Source organism: Macrotis lagotis, chromosome 3 (assembly GCF_037893015.1).
Source record: "Macrotis lagotis isolate mMagLag1 chromosome 3, bilby.v1.9.chrom.fasta, whole genome shotgun sequence".
NCBI classification, from domain to species: Eukaryota; Metazoa; Chordata; class Mammalia; order Peramelemorphia; family Peramelidae; genus Macrotis; species Macrotis lagotis.
In genome coordinates, this window is record NC_133660.1 from 195,863,413 (window position 1) to 195,888,837 (window position 25,425).

The window sequence follows — 25,425 nt, forward strand, 5'->3', positions numbered from 1 at the left end:
CTTCTTTCTCTCTGGCTACTCACTCCACAGATCTTTATAATTTGCCCTAGGTCACCTAAATCAGAGGTACAAACTTATTACCTAAAGCAGATTAAAATGTAATTGGAAAGTGTTAACAAAATAGATAAAAAATATAACATAGTTAATGGTCATTTGTGGTTTTCAAAGTCAATATGTTGCCTGCAGAGAGGCTTCTGAATTTGACGATACTGACCTAGATGATACAATGGATAGAGCAATGGATATGGAGTTAGGAAGATCTAAGTTCAAATTTGAGCTTAGATACTTATTGGGTGATTTTGGATCAGTCATTTAATCTCTGTTTGCTTTTATTTCCTTATCTGTAAAATGATATTCATAATAATTGCTGTCTCTAAATTGAATGAAATAATATTTGTAAAGCACTTAATAAACCTTTTCTTCTTCCTTACTTCCTTCTTTTTCCCTGAATTTAGAAGATTTTTAAAAGTTCACATTGTACTTGACGCTCTTTTACAATTTTTTGGAAAGATTTTATTTATTTTGAATATTATAATTTTTCCCCCAATCTTGCTTCCCTCCCCCCCCAGAAGGTAATCTGTTAGTCTTTACATTGTTTCCATGGTATGTTTTGATCTAAGTTGAATGTGATAAGAGAGAAATTACATCCTTAAGGAAGAAACATAAAGTATGAGATATAGCAGAATTAAATAATAAGATAACATTTTTTTAAAAATTAAAGGTAATAGGTTTTGGATTAGGCCAAATACCTCACACCCTATACCAAGATAAGATCAAAATGAATATAGGATCTAGATATAAAAAAACGATATTATAAGCAAACTAGGAGATTAAGGCATAGATTACCTGTCAGATAAAAGGGAAAGGGAAGCAGTTTATGACCAAGGAAGAGATGGAGAGCACCATTAAAAATAAACTAGATGGGGTGGCTAGGTGGCGTAGTGGATAAAGGACCAGCCTTGGAGTCAGTAGTACCTGGGTTCAAATCTGGTCTCAGATGCTTAATAATTACCTAGCTGTGTGGCCTTGGGCAAGCCACTTAACCCACTTGCCTTGCAAAAAAACTAAAATAACTAACTAAATAAATAGACAATTTTGATTTCATTAAATTAAAAACTTTTGCACAGACAGAATCCCTGTAACCAAGACCAAAAGAAATGTAGTAAATTGGGAAACAATTTTTTATGACTAGTATTTCTGACAAAAGACTCATTTCTAAAATATACAGAGGACTGAGTCAAATTAAAAAAAAAGGCAAGCCATTCCCCAATTGACAAATGGTCAAATGATATGCAAAGACAATTTACAGGTGAGGAAATCAGAACAATCCATAGGCATGTGAAAAATTGCTCTAAATCACTAATTATTAGAGAAATACAAATTAAAACATCTCTTTTACATTTGATCCTTTTGACTCACTCCTTTCTTTTGCATGTTTTGTGCTTTGTATTTTCTGATACTGACCTCTTCTGATACATTTCCTACCTTTCAAACTACTTCTGTTTTGTTTATTTACCTAGTCCCCATCCCCATTCCTGCTTTTTAAATATGGGTGGCTAAGACTCTTTGTTTTACCCTTCTCACTTTTTTCTTTCTCTTCTTATTTGATGACCATATCGATTCCTATAATTGAATTATCATTCCTATGCAATTGAGTCCAAATCTATATCTCCAGACTTGGCAACTCTAATACCTTCCTATCACATTCTTCCCATCTTGTGATACTTATAGAAACCCGATTCTCTCTAGATTAAAGAGAAGCCCTCCCTACTTTCTCCATTGTAGATTATTCATTGCTTTATCCTGCAATGCACTGGTCCAGGAGAAAGTATCAGCTGGGTCCTTGTTCCTACTGTCATGTTCCCTCTGCTGCTATCACTTTACTTATACAGCTCCTTTAAATTAAACTTGACAGATATGTATTACATCCCTAATATGTGCAAGGTGCTAATCTAGTTTCTGGAAATAGATATAAATTAAATAGTTCCTAATTACTATTCTGCTGTTCAGATATCACCATGTACATTGGTAAATAAATATAAATCATATGCAAAGTAATATTAAGAGAGGGCGTCAGTAAAGGTGAGGAGAAATGGAGAGAGTGAGGATATGAGAAAGGAAGAAATTAGGAAAGACTCTATATAGGTAATTATACACAATCTTGTCTCGAAGGAAGATAGAAAATCAGAGGTGGAGGTGAAGAAGAGATGCATTCCAGGTATGTCACCTGTGAGAAGGTATTGGAATATCTATGAACCAGTTTGACTAGAAGAGGTTCTATGTGAAAAGGAATAATATGAAACAACACTGGAAAATGGAGGAGAATCATATTATAGAGAACTCTCATCTGAGGTCTTTTAGTCTGAGTTTTTATTTATCCTCAGGCTACTAGGGAACAATTGACATTTATTGAGAAGGAAAGAGGATGATAGGATCAGACCAAGGTTTTCAAATTTTCACTTTTGCAGTTGCATGGAGGATTAATTGAAAAGGACAAAGTTTGAAGGCAGAGATACCAATTTAAAAGCTATTTTGATCATTTAGGGGAGTGATGGTAAAGTACTAAATTAGCATAAAGATGTATGATCCTGTGGAGGAGAGGAAAATGTGGAGATATTTTATGCCCACAAGAGGTTTGGATTCAGAAGCTGTCTAAGTATGGAGGTGAAGGAAGCAGGAAAAATTGAAGATGCCTCCAAAGTTATGAACTTGGTGACTGGGAAAAGAATGGCACCCTCAACAGAAAGGTTTGGAGAAAAACATGAGCATTATTTTAGACATGTTGAGTCCCAAATACTTATAGAATACCCTGAAAGAAGCATCCAGCAGACAGTTTGTAATGTATGATGGGAATAAAGGAGAATGCTCACAGATAAATAGATATCTTAAGATTTAATACCTTAAAATTGCACTATATCCTATATTTAGATTTGGGAATCATCTGCATCAAAAATAATTATTTAAATTCATGGGAGCTGATGAGATCACCAGTAAGAGAATGAAGAAACAAAGTAGAAAGTTCAGGACTGAACCTTAGGGAGACCATGAGTATAGTTAGCAGAAGGATAGCAAAGATGACTGAGAAGTAACAATCAGAAAGGGGAAGAGTCAAGCCAGAATAGTCTTAAAGAAGCCAAAAGAAAAGAGAATGCCAAGGGTAGTGATTAAAATAATCTTGGTTGTTACAGTTGATATCACTCACTTTCCTTTCTCAAAGACTTCAGTATTATTTCATATTGATCCTTTTTATCCTGCTCCTTGCCTGCCTCTTAGAATGGAAGCAGGAAGACTTGGAAGACTATCTTTTCTTCATAATGATCATTTCTCAACATTGACATCCCTTTTCATTAATCTTTTAAATTCCTATGACTTTCATTTTTAATCTATTTCAGCCACTCGCTGATATGATCATCTCACCATCAACTATATGAGTGTCAACTCTTTAACCTTGAACTTTGAAATTATCCTTTCTATTCATAAACTCCTATTTTTTCCATCTATTCCTTTTTCCTTATTCTTCCTCAATCTAATCTTTATTTTTTTCATGATCTCCAGTCCTTCCATGTTTTCCCAGTCAATTTTTCTTGTTATTGACTCACTTTCTTCTCTGAACATTGTTGTCTCTGTCTTGTATACTTTTTATGCTAATGTTTTTCTTCTACAGTATTCAACATCGGCTCATCCCCATCATCTGTCTTCTCCACACCTACTTTCAAATTGCTCCCAAATACCATTAGAGGAAACCATTCACCCATGTTAGGTAGCTCCAATATTAATTCAAATTGTATAATTTCAGTTTGACCCTCAGTAATATGCCAGAGTCATTCTTCCTTTATTGACTTTCTAGCATATCTTTTCAATAACTTGTAAACTTACTCTTCAAACCTCCTATATTTTCTTTACTCTATTCTCTCAGCAATAACCTCACCTCTTACTTTACTGAAAAAATTAATGTGTTCCATCTCCACCCCCACTCCATATATCAAAACCCTTCTAGGTCTTTCCTCATCTTCTCTTCCTTTACAGTCTCCTAAGGAAAACAGCTTCATTTCCATTTCAGGAATTAGTCTTACTTCTATACCTTATCCCAACCTCTAGCATCTGAAAGCCTTCTCCATAAATTAGTCCCATCTTCCTGTTAATTTTCATTCTCCATCTACTGGTGCTTTTCTTTTTGCCTACAAACACATAATCCTCTAAAATAGTTTCACTTGACCTGGCTGTTAAATTCAAATTATTATCTAATATCTAATGTCCAGTTGCCAATTCACTAAAACACCTAGAAAGATTATGTCTGCTTTTGCTTCCTCTGCTTCCCTTCAATCCATTTACTTCTTACCCTATATAATCAAGTATCTGCTGTAGCCCCATTGCTTAAATTTCTCTTCCAAAAGTTATCAGTGATCACTTAGATACCAATTTAAATGGATTTTTCACAGAACTCATACTCACTGATGTCTTAACCTCCTTTGCTACCTGTATTGTAGGTATCCTTCTTTTCTATTTCCTATCTTTACTTTCAGGACATGCTTTCACTTGTTGGCTCAACATCTAACTTCCCCAAGATATTAGGAGATTTATTCATTTGGGACTTATGTAGAGTTCCCAACAAAGCTGAAAATACCCCTTAGAAATATAGCTTCTTCGTTAATTATTGTGTAATGATGTTTTTCCTTCATTCTTGAAGATGACCATGATATTGGGGGAAATGTTGCCATGACAAGTACATGAATTGGATTTTAGTAAGGGGAGTACTGTGCTCAGTCTTCAGCCTCACTTTCTTCTCCAGAGCCATCTGGTTCCAGTGGACCAATATGAATCAGAACAACTGGAGATGGCCCCAGAAGCAAGGCAATCAAGATTAAGTGACTTGCCCAAGGTCATACAACTAGTAAGTGACATTTGAAAGGAAGAGAATATTAGTTCATCTAACTTCTGAGGGAATAATAACATGTATTTGAAGGAAAGGTACAGAAAGGTCAGTGAATTCATACTAAATGGTGAGAGTAACTGAACTATATACTATATTTTGCTGTATTTACTTTACTATATGATCTGTATCTACTTTACAATTTTACCTAGACTGTGCCTTGTCCTTTTCTTTGCTCTGCTTTGTTTTTTATATATTATACACTCACAATTTTAGGAAGTATTCAGTGTACTGTTCAATAGCTACATTTTGTAAATGAGAAAGCTTTAGCCTACTGGTCACAAAGTTCATTACTTACAAAGCCAGACAAAGTACCTTTCACTGCTTGTCTTTCTCCTCTAAATTTCCTTTGGGTGATGAAGGATGACTGGTACTGGTTTAAGTAATCAGAATGATAGTAGTTTATAGAAAACTGGTCTTTGAATCAGGAAGAACTGAGTACAGATCCTATATTTGAGACAACTCAAACAGTGGCATGGTCATGTACAAGTCACTACCTCTCAACACCTTAGACATTGTTGAAGACTTGCTAGTTTTCTTATGTACAAGGATGGAGAAAGATATACATTTGGAGTTGTCTGCATTGATTAAATCACAAGGAAGGAGGAAAATACTATTGTTTTTGTTATTGTTGTTACTACTCTATTCTTGGGCACCGCAATCTTTGATATAGAGCATTTTGTGCAGTTTAATGAAACTTATCTCCAAGTTTATGTGACCCCCCCCATAATAAGTTCTGATGTTAAAGGAGAAGAGCACTCTAAGTACAATCTTTCCTACACTTTGTGGACTAGAAATTCTTGAGAATTGTTTGTGCTAGAGTATTAGAAAAAAAGACACTTGCTTTCTTAATATGATCTACATAATATGACTCAAATGGTAGTTCATTTAGAAAGCTACTATTAAAAAGTAAATATTCATTGTTCTCAGGATATTATTAATGAAGAATTTAGGTGCAGTAGGATAGTTCCTGATCATTAGTCCTCTTCTGAATAGCTCTTAATAGTTAGCATAAGGCTGACCAGGCAAAGCTGCCTACAGTTGATTGCCTAACTTGTGCTTCCTGGGAGTAGGTAAAGGTAAAGTAATTTCCCTAAACACCAAGCCTTGGGGCAATCTTCCAAACTTCTCTTTTGTATAATCCTCTAGTGGAGTCAATTGTTAAATCTAGCTGCTTCTATCTTTACTGTATAATGAACATTTATTCATTCATTCTTCCCAGGCTTTTCCACTAAATCCACTTGGTTTTGATGGCCTTCTCTTTGTTGTCCTTTTAGTCTCTGTTACCCCAGACCAATTTGGAGACTGCTGGCAGAATATCTTTAGCTTGTTCTCTTTTATTGTCAGGTCAATACCAACTACTGTATATAACCAATTTTGTGCAAGACACTATGGAGGATAAGAAAAAAAAATCTGGGTTCAGAGATATAAAGTCTCTTTACAGGAGAGGAAATATGGACTCAGAAGACCTTAGATTAAGATCAAATCTCTGCTATTTACTCTTTGGGTAACCCTAGGCAAAGCATTTATTCTTATCTGTAAAATGAGGAAACTAGAGGAGATAATTGCTAAAATTTCTTTAATTTCTAGATTTGTGAAATTGTGGAAAATTTTAAAACCAGAAAACTTATTGATCTCACCTGTTTTCTAACATGAGAATTGGCATAATGTAGTGGGCAGAGAAAGTATGAACACTAGAGTCTAGAGTTAGCATATTGTAATGAGTCAGGAAGACCTGGCTCTAAATATTTCTTCTGATAATCTGCCTGTGTGACTGAGATCATTAATCTTTTCTGTCCTCCAGGTTGCTCCTTAAAACATCTAGTAAGCCATCTACCAATCACCTACTCCAGATCATTACAAAATTCTAACTAACAAAATTTGTTGCCATTTAGCCCTTATTTGTCTGAATATATCAATATTGATTGTATGTTGGTTAGCCTTCCCCCCACCAGGTGAAAGTGTATGGTGACTATTGTGAACTTATACCCACTAAAGGAAAAACAAATCAAAGTTCATTTCCCACTGACCTTGAGTCAACAGTATCACCTTTGAAACTACATAATCAAATTGTGAGGACAAGTTTATGTAGAATGTGTTTTGCATTATATGTTCAGTATGAAAATACTATTTGATTGACTGAGACTTGTGGAAGAGCAACAGTCAAGGAGAAAGAAACTCTGTGTGTTGAGGACCTTGGCATCTACCTAAGATATAAGTCATGGGGCAAGATTTTCTATCTCTATAGGTCTCAGATTTCCCATCCTTGTTGTCTTTTCCCTAAAAGAATAGAAGTTTGTTGAGGGCAGGAACTGTTAATTCTGCACTTGTTATCTCTAGCACTTAGCATAGCTCTTAGAATATAGGAAATCGAATAATGCTTTATTATTTATATCATTGATTCATTCAATATCCTGCTTTTATTTACAAGTGGTAATAGCAAATCCTTGCTTGACCAGAAACATTCATTATAAGAAAACTTATTTTATATTATATTCTTTTATGAATAGTTTATTTGACTCTGATCATTTTTTACCTTTCATTCTCTTACTTAACATTCATAGAAGCATCTTTTTGGTACAGATTAGAGAGCACCAGATCTAGAAGCAAGAGGCTCTAAGTTCAATCAGACCTCAATCATTCACTAGCAGTGTGACCCTGGGAAAACCACTGAACCTCAATTGCTCCCCCCCCAAAAAAAAGCCATGAACTCAACTTTACGGGTAGAAAGAACAATGAGCTCAATGTTGGAAGAGTCTCAATCAGTTGGATTCCATAAAAACTTAACCTTTCTGAGTCTCTTTTTTCATTTGTAAAATGAGGCAGCTGGTCCTATATAGTTCTTTCTTACATTTTTGAATTCTTTTGTTCTTATACATATGTTGTTCTGGATTGCTATTTCTGTATTTTTCTTATTAATTTTTCATTTTCATATGTTGTCTCCCAAGACTAATTGTAAGCTATCTAAGGGCAGGAACTACGTGTCTATATCTTTTTATTCATTCTACTATCAACCTGCCCTCCTGGGTATGGAGTATTCTATACTCAGAAGGTGCTAGGTAGATTTTTAACTATACAGTGAATGGCCTCAATGTTAATGTACCTATATTATTTGGATAAAATGTTTTGGGTGACTGTATCCTATCCTGATGAAAGCACAGATTTCTGGAAGCACCAAAGAAACTCAAACTATTGTACAGCTGCCAAGTCTTAGTCTGGACTCTGGTGACTATAACTAGAGCCTTGGATAGGTCAGTTATTCTATTTCAAGTAGTTCATTCTTTCATTCAAATAATACATGTTTTGTGCATTGATATTTAAGATAACGTGGTGCCCATTTTTGCATTTCTTGTAATGTTTACAAAACACTACTTTATTGCTGCTTAAACAAGACTCTGGAGCAACCACTCCCAGTACAGCAGACTGAGAATGTGTTGTTAGACATTCCTCATCCTTAGTTAGAAATATTTAACATTAGAGGTCATTTTCTGGGGATAGAAGTGAGGAAACCTGAATTCTTGTCCTGTTTTTGCTTCTCAATGAATTATGTGATTTGGGGCAACTCATGCTAACTCCTCACCCTGCCCCCCCATCCCCAGATTCCTTATAAGTAGAATGAGGAGAGTAATCTTGATAAATTCTGCTCTTCTTTGCAAATCTAAAGTGAATTCATACAGGTCTGACCAGTGTATAATTGAGGCATTGCTGAGTCAGCCATGGTCACTCACCTATTAGATTAGGATAAATGTCCAAGAATTCAAATATTGTTTCCTTCCTTGTGGATCTTCATGTTGTATGATGTTAAATGTTGTGAGATTGGTGTTGACATATACACATCTTATAAATACTTGATTAACTCATTATTAAACCTTCTCTCATTTTATTACCTGGATATCTATTATCATCTCCTCCTCATTTTGATTTATTTATTGCTTCCAGATGCCCTTGAACCCAAACACAGTAGTCCTCAAACTTAATTTTGTTACCTTTTATCTCATTCTTCCTGAATAGTGTAATGAAAAGACCCTCAAACTGAGAGCCAGTAGATGAGTTTCTGTTTTGGACTCTGCTATTAACTAGCTCTGTTACCTTGATTGTTACCTTGATGGTATCATTTCTCTCTTTATCTCAGTTTCCTCTTACAGGCTTCAATAACTTCATGATCTCAGGGTTTTTGAGGTTCTCTCACCATTGGTGCATATTACAAGCTATTCATTTTTTTCATTCATGTCTTTCCATAAATCCTGAATAGAATATACACTAATATACTGAAAGCTTTCCTTGAGTTTTTTTTTTGCATTTTGTGAATACTAGTATAATTTCCTGAAAAATCAAGCTCAACCTTCATAAAAGTTATGTTCTGATATATAATCAGAAGGGTGTTCTGACAGTTCTTGACAAGTGAAACAGACTTTAGTTGCAGTCTTGGGCACAGATTAGATCTGTTTTTCAAGGCTAGTTCAAATATAGAAAAGCATGTTACCTGTAAATTGACAATAGGATATAATAAGGATTGCACTTCCACATCGATTTAGGGAACTCTCAGATGAAGATATTCCCATTTCTTGTACATGTAGTTACTTTTCTTATAATTCATAGTCTTGGGGAAGCTAGGTGGCACAGTGGATAGAGCACCAGCCCTGGAGTCAGGAATACCTGAGTTCTAATCTGGCCTCAGACATTTAATAATTACCTAGCTGTGTGATCTTGGGCAAGCCACTTAACCCAATTGCCTTGTAAAAATAAAAATGAAAACATAATTCATAGTCTTAGAGAGATGACTTACAGCACTGAGAGACTAGGTGATTTGCCCAGAGTCACACAGTCAGTCTTTGTCCACTTTCTCCACTCTAATCTATGACTCCATGCTGTTTCTCTGTTGATCATTAGCTAATAATTTCTTTGGTCATGGCATACAGTGAAAACTTGACTACAAAATGGTTCCCACTTTAGCAGTGACAGTAGCTAAGTACTAGGAAAAATGGTGGTGGGTGATAATCATCAGCTTTTAACTAGACTATAAATGTTATGCTAAATGTGAACTCCTTATTCAATGATTAGTGAGTCAACATTCTATTAGAGGAACTGAACCATATAACTAACAACAGTCTTGCTATAGATGAAACCAAAAGATTTAAGGAAATAACTAAATAGGATGTTGATTCATAGTTTCTCACTTAGAGGCAAATGAAAAGAGTTGATAGAGTTGACTTCGTTGTGTGAAGGTAGTAAGAAATAATTTCATGGACATCTCACTCAGAAGTTTTGGTGATTATTATAAACAAAAAAGACCCTGCTGAAGATGATTGCATATTGTATTGCAGGATATGATGAATTAGAGAAAGTCTATGTAGAACTTGATGTGAATTTTGAAATTATGTCTATATATATATATATATATATATATATATATATATATATATATATATATATATATATATATATATATATTAGTGATTTCATTGCAAGCAGAACAGGGCATGGTGGTTTCTGGAAATTTGTCAGAAAATAGTTTAGGATTAAGAAACAAAAGAGAAAAAATTATAAACTATTCCAACTCTTCATACTTAGATGTTTTCTCCAAGAGAGGTTAGAATTACTGAGCACTAGACAACAATGCAAAAAATAAAATTGATTATACCTTAGCAAACAATTACTGACTGACTCGATATGAGTCATTCATTCTTCCATTAACAGTGGGGAGTCAAACCATTAACACTAAACTAGAAGAATAAAGATGCAATTGTACATGAATAGGCATAAACTCTAAAGAGAGAAAAAAAAGAGAAACGGGGAAGTCATAAAATCTCTATCAATTAGAGAATGACTAAATTATGGTATATGAATGTAATGGAATGCTATTGCACTGGAAGAAATGATGAAAGCTTGGGATCATTTGAATCAACTAGTAATATAAGATGAAACAATAAGCAGATTTGGGAAAATAATTTTATAAAGAAATACCTCTGGATAGGCCAATGAATGTTGATGAACTAATGGGTGAATTAATAATAATAAGTTAATGAAAAATCATGCATTAAGCACTAAATATATACAAAACATATTGTTAAACTCTGGGGATACAAATAGAATGATCAATGAGATTCCCAACTACAATTCCAAATGGACAGTGTTGAATCATGTTTCCTACCTCTTTTCATAGAAGTGCATAATGGAGCATATTTTTTCAAACATGGTCAATGTGTTCATTTGTTGCAAGGGAGATCTTTTCTGGGAAGAGAGAATGGGAACTGGGAGGAAAAAATGTCAAAGTGTCAATTTAACATTTTTCTAAATGCTCAAAGAAAGCAGAGAAATATTCAGCAGGAGACACAAACCAGTAGGACAGTTCTAGAACTACTATTTTGAATTTATGTCTTTAAAATAAAAATATGCTGTATGTAATAGGAATTTGTGGTTGTATCAATAATCAAAATTTCTCATTTTTCTATGTGGAAATATTAATGATTACTGATTTTGTCACAGTCATAATAATAAGAGGAACTTGCCTAAAAGCACAGGAAGTTATAAAAGCCCCAACTTCAATTCAGCTTAATTGTTGAACTTGAAATGGAACATGGTTAAACAAAAATTCACAATATCTTTGCTATTACCATCAGCATTACCTTATAGAAATTTAGCTAATATAAAACAGTAACCACAATGAAGAAATCAGAGTCTAGAAATTGCATGAACCAGCAAACATATTACCACCTTGACAAATGGAGATAAATAGTCTTCAAAAGAAACATTGTTCATAGAATAGAAACTCATTTGCAAAATCTTATGGAGGAGGATAGTAGAATATCATGACCAGTATTTCCTCATAATATAGCAAATTGTCTACAGAGAGCTTTGAATGTGACCCAGTAAAACGAAGTTATGCAGACAGCAATGACTCTTCCATGCCACTCTGCATTGAGTCTCTGTTTTCTCCTTTTCCTTGTGTTCATTGCTCTTAGATGATTCTTCCTAAAGCACAGTTTTTCCCTTTCATGGAAATATAGATTAGTTCACTTTTGAGCCTGGAATAGGTTCAAACCTCCTTCAGACCTTTCATTATCAATTTCCCAAGTACTCTTCGAACTTTTTTTTCTACTACTCATTTCCACAAAGATATCTTTATTGCTTATTTCAGTGTACCATAACTTATATTCTTTGCTTCTCCTCAAATACTCTTCTATTCCAATTTCCTTTTGTTGAAACTCTAGGCATCTTTAGTTTGAAAGTTCCCTCAGAATTCACCAATCACCTCCTGAAAGAGATCCCGAAAGAAAAATTCCCAGGAATATTATAGCCAAATTCCAAAACTCCCAAATCAGAGAGAAAATATTAAAAGCTACCAGAAACAAACAATTCAACTGCTGTGGCCCTATAGTCAGGATTATACAGGATTATACAGCATCCACATTAAGGGCTTGTAGAGCTTGCAATATGATATTCCAGAAGGCAAAAGAGCATGGATTACAACCAAGAATCAACTACCCAGCAAAACTGAACATCCTCTTTTCAGGGGGAAAGATGGATTTTCATTGAAATAGGGGACTTTCAAACTTCCCTATAGAAAAGACCAGAGCTGAACAGAAAATTTGATCTCCAAGTACAGGACTCAGGAGAAACATAAAGGGGATGAATGAGAAGGATTAATTATGAGGCATTTAATGATGTTGAACTGTTTGTACTACTACATGGGAAAAAAGATACTGATAACTCATATGAACCTGCTCATTTATAAGAGCAGTTTAAAGAGCATATCTTAGACAAGGTACAGGAGGGAGCTGAATACAATGATATAATGTGGTATAAAGATGCAGTCAGTGGGTGATAAAGAATAGTGCTGGGAGGAAGGGAAACGAGGAAGAAGGGACTAAGATATTTCACATAAAAGAGTCAAGAAAAAGCTTTTTTCAATGAAGTGGAATTGGGGGAGGCGAGGGGGAATGAGTGAGCCTTCATTCTCATTAGAAATGCTCAGAGAGGAAATAGCATACACACTTAATAGGGTATAGAAATCTGTTATCCTAGAGGAAAATGAGAGGAAAGGGATGGAATAAGGGGGAATGGGGGGAATGAGGGGAGGAGGGTGTAGGTGATAGAAGAGAGGGAAGATCGTGGGAGAGGGTACTCAGATACAACACACTTCTGAGCAGGTAAGATGAAAGGAGAGAGAGAAAATGGAATAAATGAGAGTAGGGAGGAATAGAGTGGAGGGAAATACAGCTATTAATAGCAACTATGAGAAAATATTGAATCAACTTCTCTGGTGGACTTACAATAAAGAAGGCAGCACATCCAAGAGACAGAGCTGTTGGAATCTGAACACAGATGGAAGTACACTTTTTCTCTCACTATTTTTGAGGTTTCTCTTTTTTTGGGCTGAGGGGGGATTATGTTTACTCTCACAATAATATTATTGTAATAATATAAAATAAATCCCCAAATATATATATATATGAATGGTATCTACCCCTTCTGAAGTTTTATAGTGTCTTATTTGGAAATTTCTTCTCTCACTCAGAGTCTAATCACACTGGAACTTGTTGGAATTGGGAAGAGAAGTATCTTATTTATGATGCCCAGACCCCAGCTGGAAGTATTTGCCCTCCTGTACCCCACTCCTACTTATTTTTATGCCTATAGCTATTTATGGGAATTTGTTTCTAAGATGCTTAAAGATTGAAATTACTCTCCTAGAGCCATGATCCAAATCAGGCCAGACAAATTTCCCAATTCATAGACTATATCAACATACTTAGAGGCAGGTGTTCATCATATGCTTGCTTTTTAAAATGGTTATTTGTGTATAGGCCATAACCCCTAGCAATTTATAACTTACCAGAAATCAAGGGTTACATAAATTTTTGAATCCCATAAATCTCTTCACACAATACTTTGTATATATTAGTTCTCAGTACATACTTCTTGAATGAATGTGTGAATCACTTGATAAAAACTGGCACCATGGCAGGGGTTTATTATAGGTGCTAGTGGAAAGAATAATGGCATTTGAACAGAAAGGTGGTGATGAAGAAATAAGGAACAAGGAGGGAAGGACCCAAAGGAAGAAGGAAATGAGTCTAACAACTCCTGTAAGATAGATGCCAAGTTGGAGTCTCTAACATTACTTGCTTTACAGGAAATCAATAGGTTTGTATAGCTTGATTTTTGTCACATTCATAAGAACATTTTAAAAATATTGGAATTTATAAAAGCTCCAGTTTGATCTAGTTAGATAAAGCATTGAAATAGAAAAATGGAAAATGGATTAAAAAACTGCAATATCTAACATTAACATTACCATTCCCCTATAAAAATTAAGCTAATGTAAAGCAGTTATCACAATGAAGAGATAAAAAGAAGTCAGAAAACTTTACTGCACAGATTCTGACTACTAGTTTGGTGACAAAATTTTGAGATTTGTAGTCATCTGTTTAACTCAAGTCCACCCCTTTCTAAACACAAACACATACAAATGTAGACATATATGCATACATACAACTACACATATACAAATACATACACACACACACACATACACATGCCCATCCAGTCATTCATTCCCTGTGTGTAACATTGTTGTCCACACAGACACAGAAAGATGAGTTGCTCTGAATGTATCACTTATACTAAAACTGATAATTTTAAGCAAAAGTTACACTTGGAATGGTTCAGTAAATAGTTCTGTCACAGAACATGTTGACACTTGTCGATGAATTGAAAACCTGTCCACTGGGTAAATAACTTTGATCTAGTCTCTTTAAATTGTGACAAACTCAGAAATATTTGAAAACATCCTGTTGAAATCATCATTTTCTAATTCATTGAGGCAGTTGATTCCGACAATTACATAGTTGTAAGGGTTTAAAAAACAACTTCTTCAAATTCTCAACTTTAACATGAAATTCCTTCTAGAACAACTTTGAAAATCAGATATTCAATCATTGAGCACATCCAGTATTAGGAAACTCTCTTCCCTTACAAGGCAACCCATTCCATTTTTATTAAGCTTTAATCATTAAGTTCTTTAGTATTAGAGCAGAAACCTGCCTCCTTATAAATTTCAACTGATCTGAGTCTAAGACCCCTCCATAACATAAATAACTCTCTCCTCTTTCTCTTCTTTTACTTCACTTACCACTATCTTACTTTTCACCTTATCTCTTTTTTTGTTTTATTTTGCCAATTTCATGTTATGAAATGTTTTCAACATTTCAACATCCATCTATTTGCATATTTATAAGTTACACATTTTCCCTCCCTTCCCATCTCTCACCCCTAAGCAGTAAGCAGTTTGGTAAAAGTTGTGCATGTTCATTTGTGTTTAACATGTTTACAAATTATTCGTTTTGTGTTTGAGGAATTAGAACTAATGGAAAAAGAAAGAAAACCATGGAATAGGAAGGAAAATTATCTAAAAGTAGATTTTAAAAAATGAACATAGTCTCCTTTCAGATTGTGTGGTTTATTTTTTTGTTTTGGTCTTTTCTTTTGTTTCACTTCACTTTATCTCATTTGAAAAGGTGTCCCTTCTCCTTTCCTAGGCAAATATCTCTACTTGCACAAGTGATCCTATCCCATTGTGTTCTCTGTCACCTTCTATATCCATTCTGATGCCAATTTCTACCAATCCTTCCATTTCTATCATTGTAATATCTTTTGTATAACTCCCTTATCTATGCTAACATTGTCATTACCCTGGACCTGGCCCTAATCTCCTCATCCTGGTCTATCATAACTCTTCTGTTTGATCCCTGCCTCATCTCTCCCTGAGAACATCTTCATATCAGCTACCAAAATGATCTCTATGAAGCACAAGTTGAATGAACTTTAGTGATCTGTCACCTCTAGGATTAACTATAAAGCTTTGTTTGGAACTCAAAACCCTTCCTACCTTTCTAGTCTTTTTACTCCCTATTGCCCTCCTCAAACCTGTAGCACTGACCTCCCAGATGTTCCTTGCACAAAATACTCCATTTTCCAACTCGGAATTTTGACTACTTCTCCTTATGTTTGGAATACTCTTCTTCCCAATCTCCCATCTTCTTTGGCTTCCCACAGCAATTAGCATAATACTTGGTGCACATAGTGAACTTTTAATAAACGTTTATTGATCAGTTGGTTGAATGATTGATAAAAGTTGCAGCTAATATCCCACAGTTTTAAAAAAAATGTTTCTCAATCCCCTTTCATCTCTACTGCTTTCTTTGCCTTGATTATCTCTGATTTATTCTGTTTGTATCTTATAAACACATAGTGACTCAGTTCACATTATTATGAGGTGTTCCCTATATTTTAATTTTTATTGGTTGGGTATGATATGAATGAATGGTAACTAGTTATCTTGATTATCTCTCCTTTATCCTCTTTATATCTTATTTATGCATAGTACATGGTCTTCTAGAGATGATCTCTCAAGTAAGTGACTAGGTTCACATTACCATGAGGTATTCCCTATATTTTAGATTTTATTGGTTGGGGATAGTAGGAATGAATGATTATCAAGGACTTCTGCACACATCTGTTGAATAGGCTTTTTGTAATATCTATTATATATCCCATTTAAGCACTTCAGTGCATCAGTCAGTGTTTATTATGTCTTTACCCCCCATGTTAAACACTTTGCTAAAATCATGCTGAGAGGGTAGGGAGGGCATGGATGATAAAAATGGAGCTATAAAACATGGTTACCTTCCTTAAGGTGCTTATAATTTAAATGGGAACGTCCACCCACAAGGGAAATTAATAACTCCATTTGGAATACTTTGTGGCACAATTGTAATGTCAATGAAGCCATTTACATGACTCAAGTTTCTGTACCTCATGGTCCTCTTATCCCACGATATTGTAGCTTGTTATCTGTGACACAATGTTAATGAAAAGACTTATGTTTTTTATGTTAAGTAGCATATATTTAATGCCTAATGAGTAACATAGACAAGTAAGATATAGCAACTTCAGTAGAAAGACAGGCAATATTAAAAGATCTGGGGAATTAGAAAAAGTTTCACCAATGAATACATTGTGCCTGCAGATCCAAAATCATGAAAATTAATTGAACTATCCACTGTTCTGATATCCACAACCTATTTATGTCTTTGAGTCTTAAATGTAGATTAGAGTTCGGACTTAACCTCACTGGAGTATCTGGATGTAGACATGAATTACAGCAGACTCATCAAGTTATTCACCAGTGGTAGAGATAAGGGCGGGATATATGTGACTATAAAAGAAACATAGCTCTTTATTGAAATTATGTTCACTCCTCTCATGGAAGTAAGCAATATTTTCAAAGGAGTGCTTTCCAAGCCATCCTAATCAGAGTGGAAATGTTTTGTGAACCTGTATGTAATTGTGGTCACTGGAGAGGTCTATAATAAAAGTTTATGAGAAGTTCAGATATCCTTACAGTGTGTTGATGTTGTCATACTCCAGGTCAGAGGGAAACCCTGGCTCCCTCAGCAAATGCAATATTCTGATCTCTGTTAATGCTAAGAATGCTCTCATAACTCAGATGATCTGTTTAGCATTTATTGTCTGCACCCCTGATTTACTACATATAATATACTGCAGCATGTGATATTATAATAATCTTTACACATAGGAGTTGATCTTTTTAACTAGATAACAAGCTTCCTGGAGTCAGTAATTATATCTTCTATTTGTACTGCATCTAGTAAAGAATCTTTTCTCTAGTTGGTGTTCATTTATTAAAGTTGTATTCATTTCTTGTGTTTTTACATCAACATCTTTTCCCAATATATTCATTCTTTATTCCTCCACCTAGAGAGTCATGATTTTATAGTAAAGATTTAAAAATACAAGGAAAAAATAGAAGTTGAATGAAATTTATTAAGAAACCAATAAAATCTTAGAGTGAATGCTGTTTCATCTCCAGTGTTTTCCACCTCTACAACGGAAGGAGAAGATCCAGTCCCAGAGGTCTTGAGTGCCATGCTCCATCATTATAATTAACAGTCAGCTTTATTTTCCTTGTACTAGGCAGTGTTCATTTCATTTACATTGTTATAGTCATGTACATTGCTTTCTTGGTTCTGCTTTCTTCACTTTGAATAAATTCATATCTTTCCATTTTTTCTGATAATCTTCATATTTATCGTTTCTGACAGTATAGTACTATTCCATTATATGCATATACTACAGTTTGGTGAACCATTCTCCAACTTATTTGTATTTGTATTTGATTTCTATTGCCTTTCTGTAATGCCATCATAGCTATTTGGTATATATTAGACCTTTCTTTGTATCTTTGATTTGGGGAAAATGTCCATAAATGGGACTTCTGGATCAGTACAATTGATTAGTTCTTTTTGACTAGATGAATTCATGACCCCACCAATACTGCATGATAATACCCGTCTTTCCATAATCCTTCCATTATTAATTATTTCTATATTTTTATCATCTTTACCAATGTTTTGGGCATAGGATGACAACTTGAATTTCTCTTACGTTTCTCTAATTAGTGAATTGGGACAAACTTTCATAGGTCCTTAATTGTTTGCAGTTCTTTTGAGAATGAATTTTTCATATTCTTTGAACATTCACCTATTCACTGAGGATTGTTCATTCATTTAAAAACATTTGTAAAATTAAATTTTAATTAATTCATGTTTTTCAATGTCACACTATGGGCAACAAATGTAAAGGTGTTAATTTTGTCCTAAATTGTCTTTGAATATGGTTGATTTTAGGACATTTAGGTGGCACAGTGAATAGAGAACTGGCCCTGGAGTCGGGAGTGCCTGAGTTCAAATGTGGCCTTGGACACTTAATAATCACTAACCGTGTAACATTGGGCAAGTCACATAGCCTCATTGCCTTGCAAAAACCAAAAAGAAGAGGAAAAAAAAAGAAAATGTATGCTTTTTTTATGATGCCCAACCTGCATCAATCTTTAGTTACAGCAAAAAACGTTTATATTGAAATCTTTGAGGTTTTTTTTATATTATTCATCACGATTATTACTACTATGTGTTTAAATATTTACCCAAATATAACCCAGCAGCTGCTTTTTAAAAAATATGTACCTGGGGGTGGCTAGGTGGCGTAGTGGATAAAGCACTGGCCCTGGAGTCAGGAGTACCTGTGTTCAAATCTGGTCTCAGGCACTTAATAATTACCTAGCTGTGTAGCCTTGGGCAAGCCACTTAACCCTGTTTGCCTTACAAAAAAAAAAAAAAATAAACCTAAAAAAAATATGGACCTGAATTTTATTCAGTATCTACTTTTCTTGTGAAGTTGTCCTCCAAAGCATGAAATTCATTGATCATTTCAGTATTTCATTTTGCCAATGAAATGAATGTTAATTTTTTAGTCTATTTAGAATTTTTTAAGCAGGGATAAGAAAACCAAGAAAATCAAGACTCTGTGAATGATATTTTAAGCTTTATATTTGTTTTACATTTAATTCTTTTATCATTGTCTCAGTAAAAGAAACAAAATTAAAGTGTTCTAAAATGTAACATATACTAGCCTTTCCAAATTCATCCTTGCTGTTCATTTAATTAAGAGAACTTTAATTTTTTCTGATTATTTTTGTATTCATTATTTTTTTCATGTGTATAGAAGCTTAATTCTGTATATCTTCTTACTGAGAGAATTTTATCCTTTAAATTATTTATAATAACTGTGTAGATAGTAGTTTGTGAGGAAAAATTTGGTATAAATTAGAAGTTAAATCAGCAAACATTTATTGGGTGCATATTTTGTAAAAATTCTGTCTAAGTGTTGGGCAAGGGACTCAAAATGTGTGAGAAATGTGCTGTATTCACAAGAAGCTCACTCTCTATTTGGAGAGCCATTATCTTAATTTTTGTATTTGCACATATGACAGCTAATGCATAGAGTAAAGTAATAAGTGAGAAATTAGTAGTAAAGAAAATATCACAAATGCTTGACAAATTCAAGGGAAGAAATCTCCTGAGGCAGAGGCCTTCAGTAGCCTTTGAAGGATGGCTAGGAATTAGATGATTAAATAGTTGGGACAAGTATTTTGGCTAGGGGAAGATTTATAAGACAATGTACAAAAATGATGCAATGCAGATTATGTCTATGGAATAGTGACAGGTTAAAGTATAATGATACCAGAAATATAATGTGGCAACACAGAATTAGTTGAAAGTATGTAAATAGATTTCAGAAACTTCTTGAGATGGGTGTGCCATCATGTTGATGTACTTACCTATACTGACATGTAGACAGAGAATAAGAGGGATTTCTAGGATAGAAATAGAATGACTTATTAATCTTTGTGATATTTCAGTGTCACTTCTTTGTGATACCTCTTAAAGCAAAGTTGTAAACAAATAATAAAATCATGCATCGTTCCAAGTACCTTTGATAAATTAGGGATGGTAGGACATGCACCCGATGTCATTCACTTTGGTGTCCCTAGTGTTAAAACAATGCTGTTACTATATAAATGTCAAGATATTTGGTGTGTCAAATTCTTTACAAGTTTAAGTATATCTCTATTGAGTTCGGTTCAGTGCAAAACCCATGTAATGCATTTATTTAGTAATCAGTAAATTACCTTATGTAGCCAGTAAATATTACTGATAAGATCATTTATTTTCAGGTGTTTTCTCAATATCGGGCAGAGCATCAAGTATAAATTGAATAGAGTGACCTTTTGATGCTGAATCAAATTGACTGCATTTCCAAAGATTTGGCAGTTTCAATTACCATAAATTTTTGATACTGGGTTCACAGCCACTACACTGGCTCCAGCTTCACAATATCTTATCATTGGTCCTGTTAACACAGTCAGAGGTGTGATAACTTGTTTGATATCTGAGTGTGTGTGTGTGTGTGTGTGTGTGTGTGTGTGTGTGTGTGTGTTTCCGTGTTTCTCTCTGAATCAAAGCATCTGTCAAGGACAGGAAAGATTTTCAATTTACACAAATTAAATCTAATCATTAAGTGGCTTGCAAAATGTGAATGATTTTTGGTCAAATGATGTGAAATGTTTTCTAGGTTACTAGCAGGATCTGGAGTTCATGAGATGGATAAGTCAATTAGTAGTTCCTCAGTTTATTAGCAACTTAATTGTCAGAATGTAATGGAAACTTCTGAACTGCAACAACTCATTAGAAGCAATGAAACATATGACTTTTTTCCTAAAAGAATATTGAGTGATTTCTCTCTGTCTCTGTCTCTCAATGTGTCTCTCTGCGTCTGTTTCTCTGTGTCTGTATCTGTCTCTCTCTCAGTCTCTCTGTCTCTCTGTCTCACTCTCTCTCTTCCTTCCATCTCCCCCCCATTTCCCTTACCAAAGAAGTTTGAAATTCTTTTTAACTTTGAAGTGAATCAAGGTTTTAAAAAATTCAACAAAAAAAAGTCATTTTGGTAAAATTTCACTTTTTATTTTTTCAGTCATTTTTCTTTATTTTCTTATAAGTTTGGTTTCTGTGGCATGAATTTTTCTCTAAATTTAAACTCTGTCAATTTGTTTGGTTGGTTGAAGGCATTGTTCACATTTCAGTCATAACCAACTCTTTGTACCTCTTTTGATGTATTCTTGGCAAAGATATTGAAATAGTTGGCCATTTCCTTCTCCAACTAATATTACAGTTGAGGAAACTGAGGCAAATAGAATTATAATGTGCCCAGAATCACACATAGCTAGTTAATTTCTGTGAGTCCGTATTTGACCATAGATCTTTCTTAGTTGCTAAATTTGGCACTTGGATTGACTTAGGTAATCATTTAGGCACTATTTTTCTGGTAATTATTGTGAAGTTCTTGTAATATTTTGGATTATTCAATTCAATACAAACCAATAAGGCCTTAATTACAGCTACTGTTTGCAATCACTGTTAACCAGCAGCTCTAGAAATAAAGATGAAAATGAAAAATCCTCCCTGTCTTCAAAGGATACTGAAAGTTTGAAGAAAAAGTGCAAGTGAGTGAATAAAGCAATTTTCCAAGGATAAGTGATACAGCATAAATACATAATTCTAAAAGGAAGAACAAGAGGTAACAAAAACAAGATGTAAAAAAAATGTAACAACTAATCTAAAAACCTATATCATCATTCTCTTTTTAGTTTTCTTTTCCTTTTCCTCTTTTCTTTTTCCTCTTCCTTTTCTTATTTTCTCTTTCCTTCCATTGTTACTATCCTTTTAAATAGCAGAATAAAATAAATTTTGAACTATTTCAAAATTTATTACAAAAAATTTCTTTTCCATTTTTCAATTATGAAACCAAGTGCTTTCAACCTGTTTCCACTCTCCTTGAAAACTAAAAAAAAATTAAAAAAACCTCAACATTTTTTAAAGTTTTGGTTTCTTTTCAATTAGGTAGAACCCCTTTACTCCATTTTTTTCCCCTGAATCAGCAGTCCTTGCCGGTTAAAAAAACAAATCTCCATTTCTAATCTAAGTTGTGACAAATTGGAGAGGTACTTGTAAGGATTCTAATGTTCTCAGTGTTGCTGGAAAAATCCATTTTATTATGTTAGAAATGGGCACTGTGCACTTAACTTCACTTTGTAAAGCAAATGTTTTCCTTGTACTCCCTACTCAGTTATGACCAGAGAACATGCAATGAAATGTTATCATTAGATTATCAATGTTAATTTAGTGATTCCTTGCTAATAATACTTCATTGAGAATACTATTACTGGAGAATTTGAATATACCTCTACTGTAGAAAATGCCATTTCTGGGTTCTACCATCAGGCTATGCTTTAGTTTTAATATTTCTGAATTTCACCAAATTATGGTACAGTACAAAATGAGAGCTATGCAATAAGAGGGCTTGGGTTCAAATATTCATTCCATGGTATATATTCCAGATAGTCTTCTAAGGTCCTTTTCATCTCTAGATACATGAGCCTGTGATCCTGGATACATTTGCCAAACTCTTTTATTAAAAAACCTTCTGTACAGGATGGAAAAATGTGAATCGAGTTGTATTCAATTCTGAATTAGGCATTGCATAATTCTCAAGTGTTGTTTAATGTGTCAGATGTCAATCTGGAGAGAAATCTGTAGGGTTTCTACCAAGGCTCTCTTCTTCACCTTATTTTAATGGTTTTTTTAATAATAGCACCTTTACATTTATTTATTTATTTATTTATTATTCATTCATTCATTCATTCATTCATTCATTTATTTATTTATTTGTTGCATTACTGCAATTGTCTTGTTGTAAAAGTAAGCATAATCCCCCCAAACCCCACAAAGATAGAGAAATCTAAAGAAAAATAAAGTGAGAGAAAAAAACAAGTGTAATTCATTCTGAGCTCATATATATCGGCTCTGTCTCTGGAATGAATCACATTCTTTATCTTAAGTTCATTAGAGAAGTTGCTATTGCTAGCCGTATTTCTCTCTATTCTATTCCTCCCCTCTCCCATTTATTCTATTCTCTCTCTCTCCTTTCACCCTGTCCCTCTTCAAAAGTGTGTGGTATTTGACTACCCTCTCCCACAATCTTCCTTCTCTTCTATCGCCTATACCACCTCCCTTCTCCCTATCCCCTTTCTCTCAGCCTTTTCCTCTCCTTTTTCCCCTCTCAGGATAAGATAGATTTCTATACTCTTTTGAGTTTAACAGTCTTTCAAAATCAGTAATGTAGATAAAAGCATAGATGGTACTTAAAGCAAATTCCATCTCTGAAACTTAACTTGCAATGTTACCATGGACAAAGCATGCCACATAACCTTTCTAGATCAGTTTCTTTGTAAAATGAGGGCAAAAATCCTTGAATTATACCTTCTTTCTGTTTCCTAACTTAAACTCGCAGTTGAGTCCTAGCCAACAGAAACAATTAGCTCTTAGCAAAGAGATTACTTAAATGATGCCACAAGAAAAGCAGTTCAAAATATGCCTTCATAAATCTGTGGGGCACTCCCTCACAAATGTAAACAGAATCCTTGGCAAAATTGGGCATAGAATGCGGTGATTGTGAGGTACATATGTAGGATGTAGAACGTGTCACAGTTCATGATAAAGGAATCAGGATATGTGTCTTTACAGTTTCTTTAATACCTTAAGGTTCTACTCTAGGTCTTCCGTGACTACTGAATTTAGATGGGGAGAGAATCCTCCTCCCAAATCATGTTACTGAACTCCCTTACCTTATGGGGGAGGGAAGTATGTTGTTCCCTCCTCTCCCTACCCTATACAACCCTTTTCTCCCTAGCCCTAAAACTTAAGGCATCATATAAATATTTGTTGTTATCACACTTGTGGATGAAAGAATAGCAAGTATTTTAACAGTTGCTAGTTGACTCTGAGGATAGCTTGCCAGACCTAGAGACAGGAAGACCTGAGTTCAAATCTAGCCTTAGACAAGAACTGTGTGACCCTGGACAAGTCACTTAATTTGTATGATCTTAGGTATGTAAGATTCAGAATCATATTCTGCTTTATCTTATCCATAGCTGGAATTTTGTGTTAAATTCTGGATGCAACATTTTTGGTACAAAATTGATAAACAGGATTATAAGGGAAAGATTGTAACATCGGAGATTTAGGACTGTGCAACTCTGCCTCAGTTTTCTCAGTTTTGAAATGCAAATAATCACCTACTTTTCAGGATACCTATGAAGATTAAATGATTATAATCACTTACTATAATGCCTAGTCTATCTAAATGCTTATTCTCTTTACTTTAAAAAAAAAAGTAATCCAACTCCCTAATTTCCTGCATTAAAAAAAAAAATCACCTAACCTAGAGAGGTCATATCAGAGCAAATATTTGATGCTTGTTTGACTCCAGATGATACTCTCCACTATACCATTTTCCCAGAAACTACCATATAAAACAGTGGAAAGATCAGAACATTTTTAAGGATAAAAAAGAGAACTTTACAGTAGACATTAAAATAACTTTCTTGTAACTTGAGAATTGTTATATTGAAAAAGGATTAGGCCTGTTCTGTTTGACCCCAGAGGCATAGAAGTAGGAGCAGTGATGGACATGTAGATTTGGGCTTCACATTAGGGGGAAATATCTTAATAACTAAATTTGTCCAAGAGTGCAATAAGTTTCAAATGAAGTCAGTGATTTTCCAGTCACATTGTAGGAGGGGGAAGGAAGAGGAAATTAGATGACTCCTTATTAAGACAATTGTAGACAGGATTCCTCATTATCCAGGTAAGGGATGGGAGCCAGCAATGTAGTGGACAGAAAGATTACTGGGCAAAGAGTAAGGAGATGTAGTTTGGATGTTAGTGGTGGAGTCATGGTCAGATCTTCATGGTCAAATCCATTAACCACTTTGAGCCTCAGGTTTTTTTTTTAATTTGAAAGTGAATTTAAAATATTTTTCCTGTCTAACTTACAGGGTTATTGTGAGGAAAATGCTTTTCAAGTACTGTGTAAATTAAGTTGATATTACTTATGATTTCTGTAGGCTTTCTAACTAATAAACTACTACTTTATGATAGGAGTGGAAAGAACGTAGAAGATAGAAACAATACAGGTTCCTGGATAGAAAATTCCTACCGTGGGCTAGAACAAAC

General features: G+C 34.3%; 1 protein-coding gene across 5 annotated transcripts in view; it reads left to right on the top strand.

The window, feature by feature from the left end:
• The window catches only part of PPARGC1A (PPARG coactivator 1 alpha), a 152,678-nt gene that overhangs the window by 52,439 nt on the left and 74,814 nt on the right, over positions 1-25,425 (top strand). For 3 of the 5 annotated variants that reach the window (XM_074229702.1, XM_074229700.1, XM_074229699.1), the window contains one exon: positions 4,790-4,891. The exons of the other annotated variants lie outside the window; for them this stretch is intronic. In XM_074229702.1, coding sequence (XP_074085803.1) covers positions 4,790-4,891 — 102 coding nt within the window. The remainder of the gene's footprint in view (positions 1-4,789; positions 4,892-25,425) is intronic. 5 annotated transcript variants of the gene reach the window in all.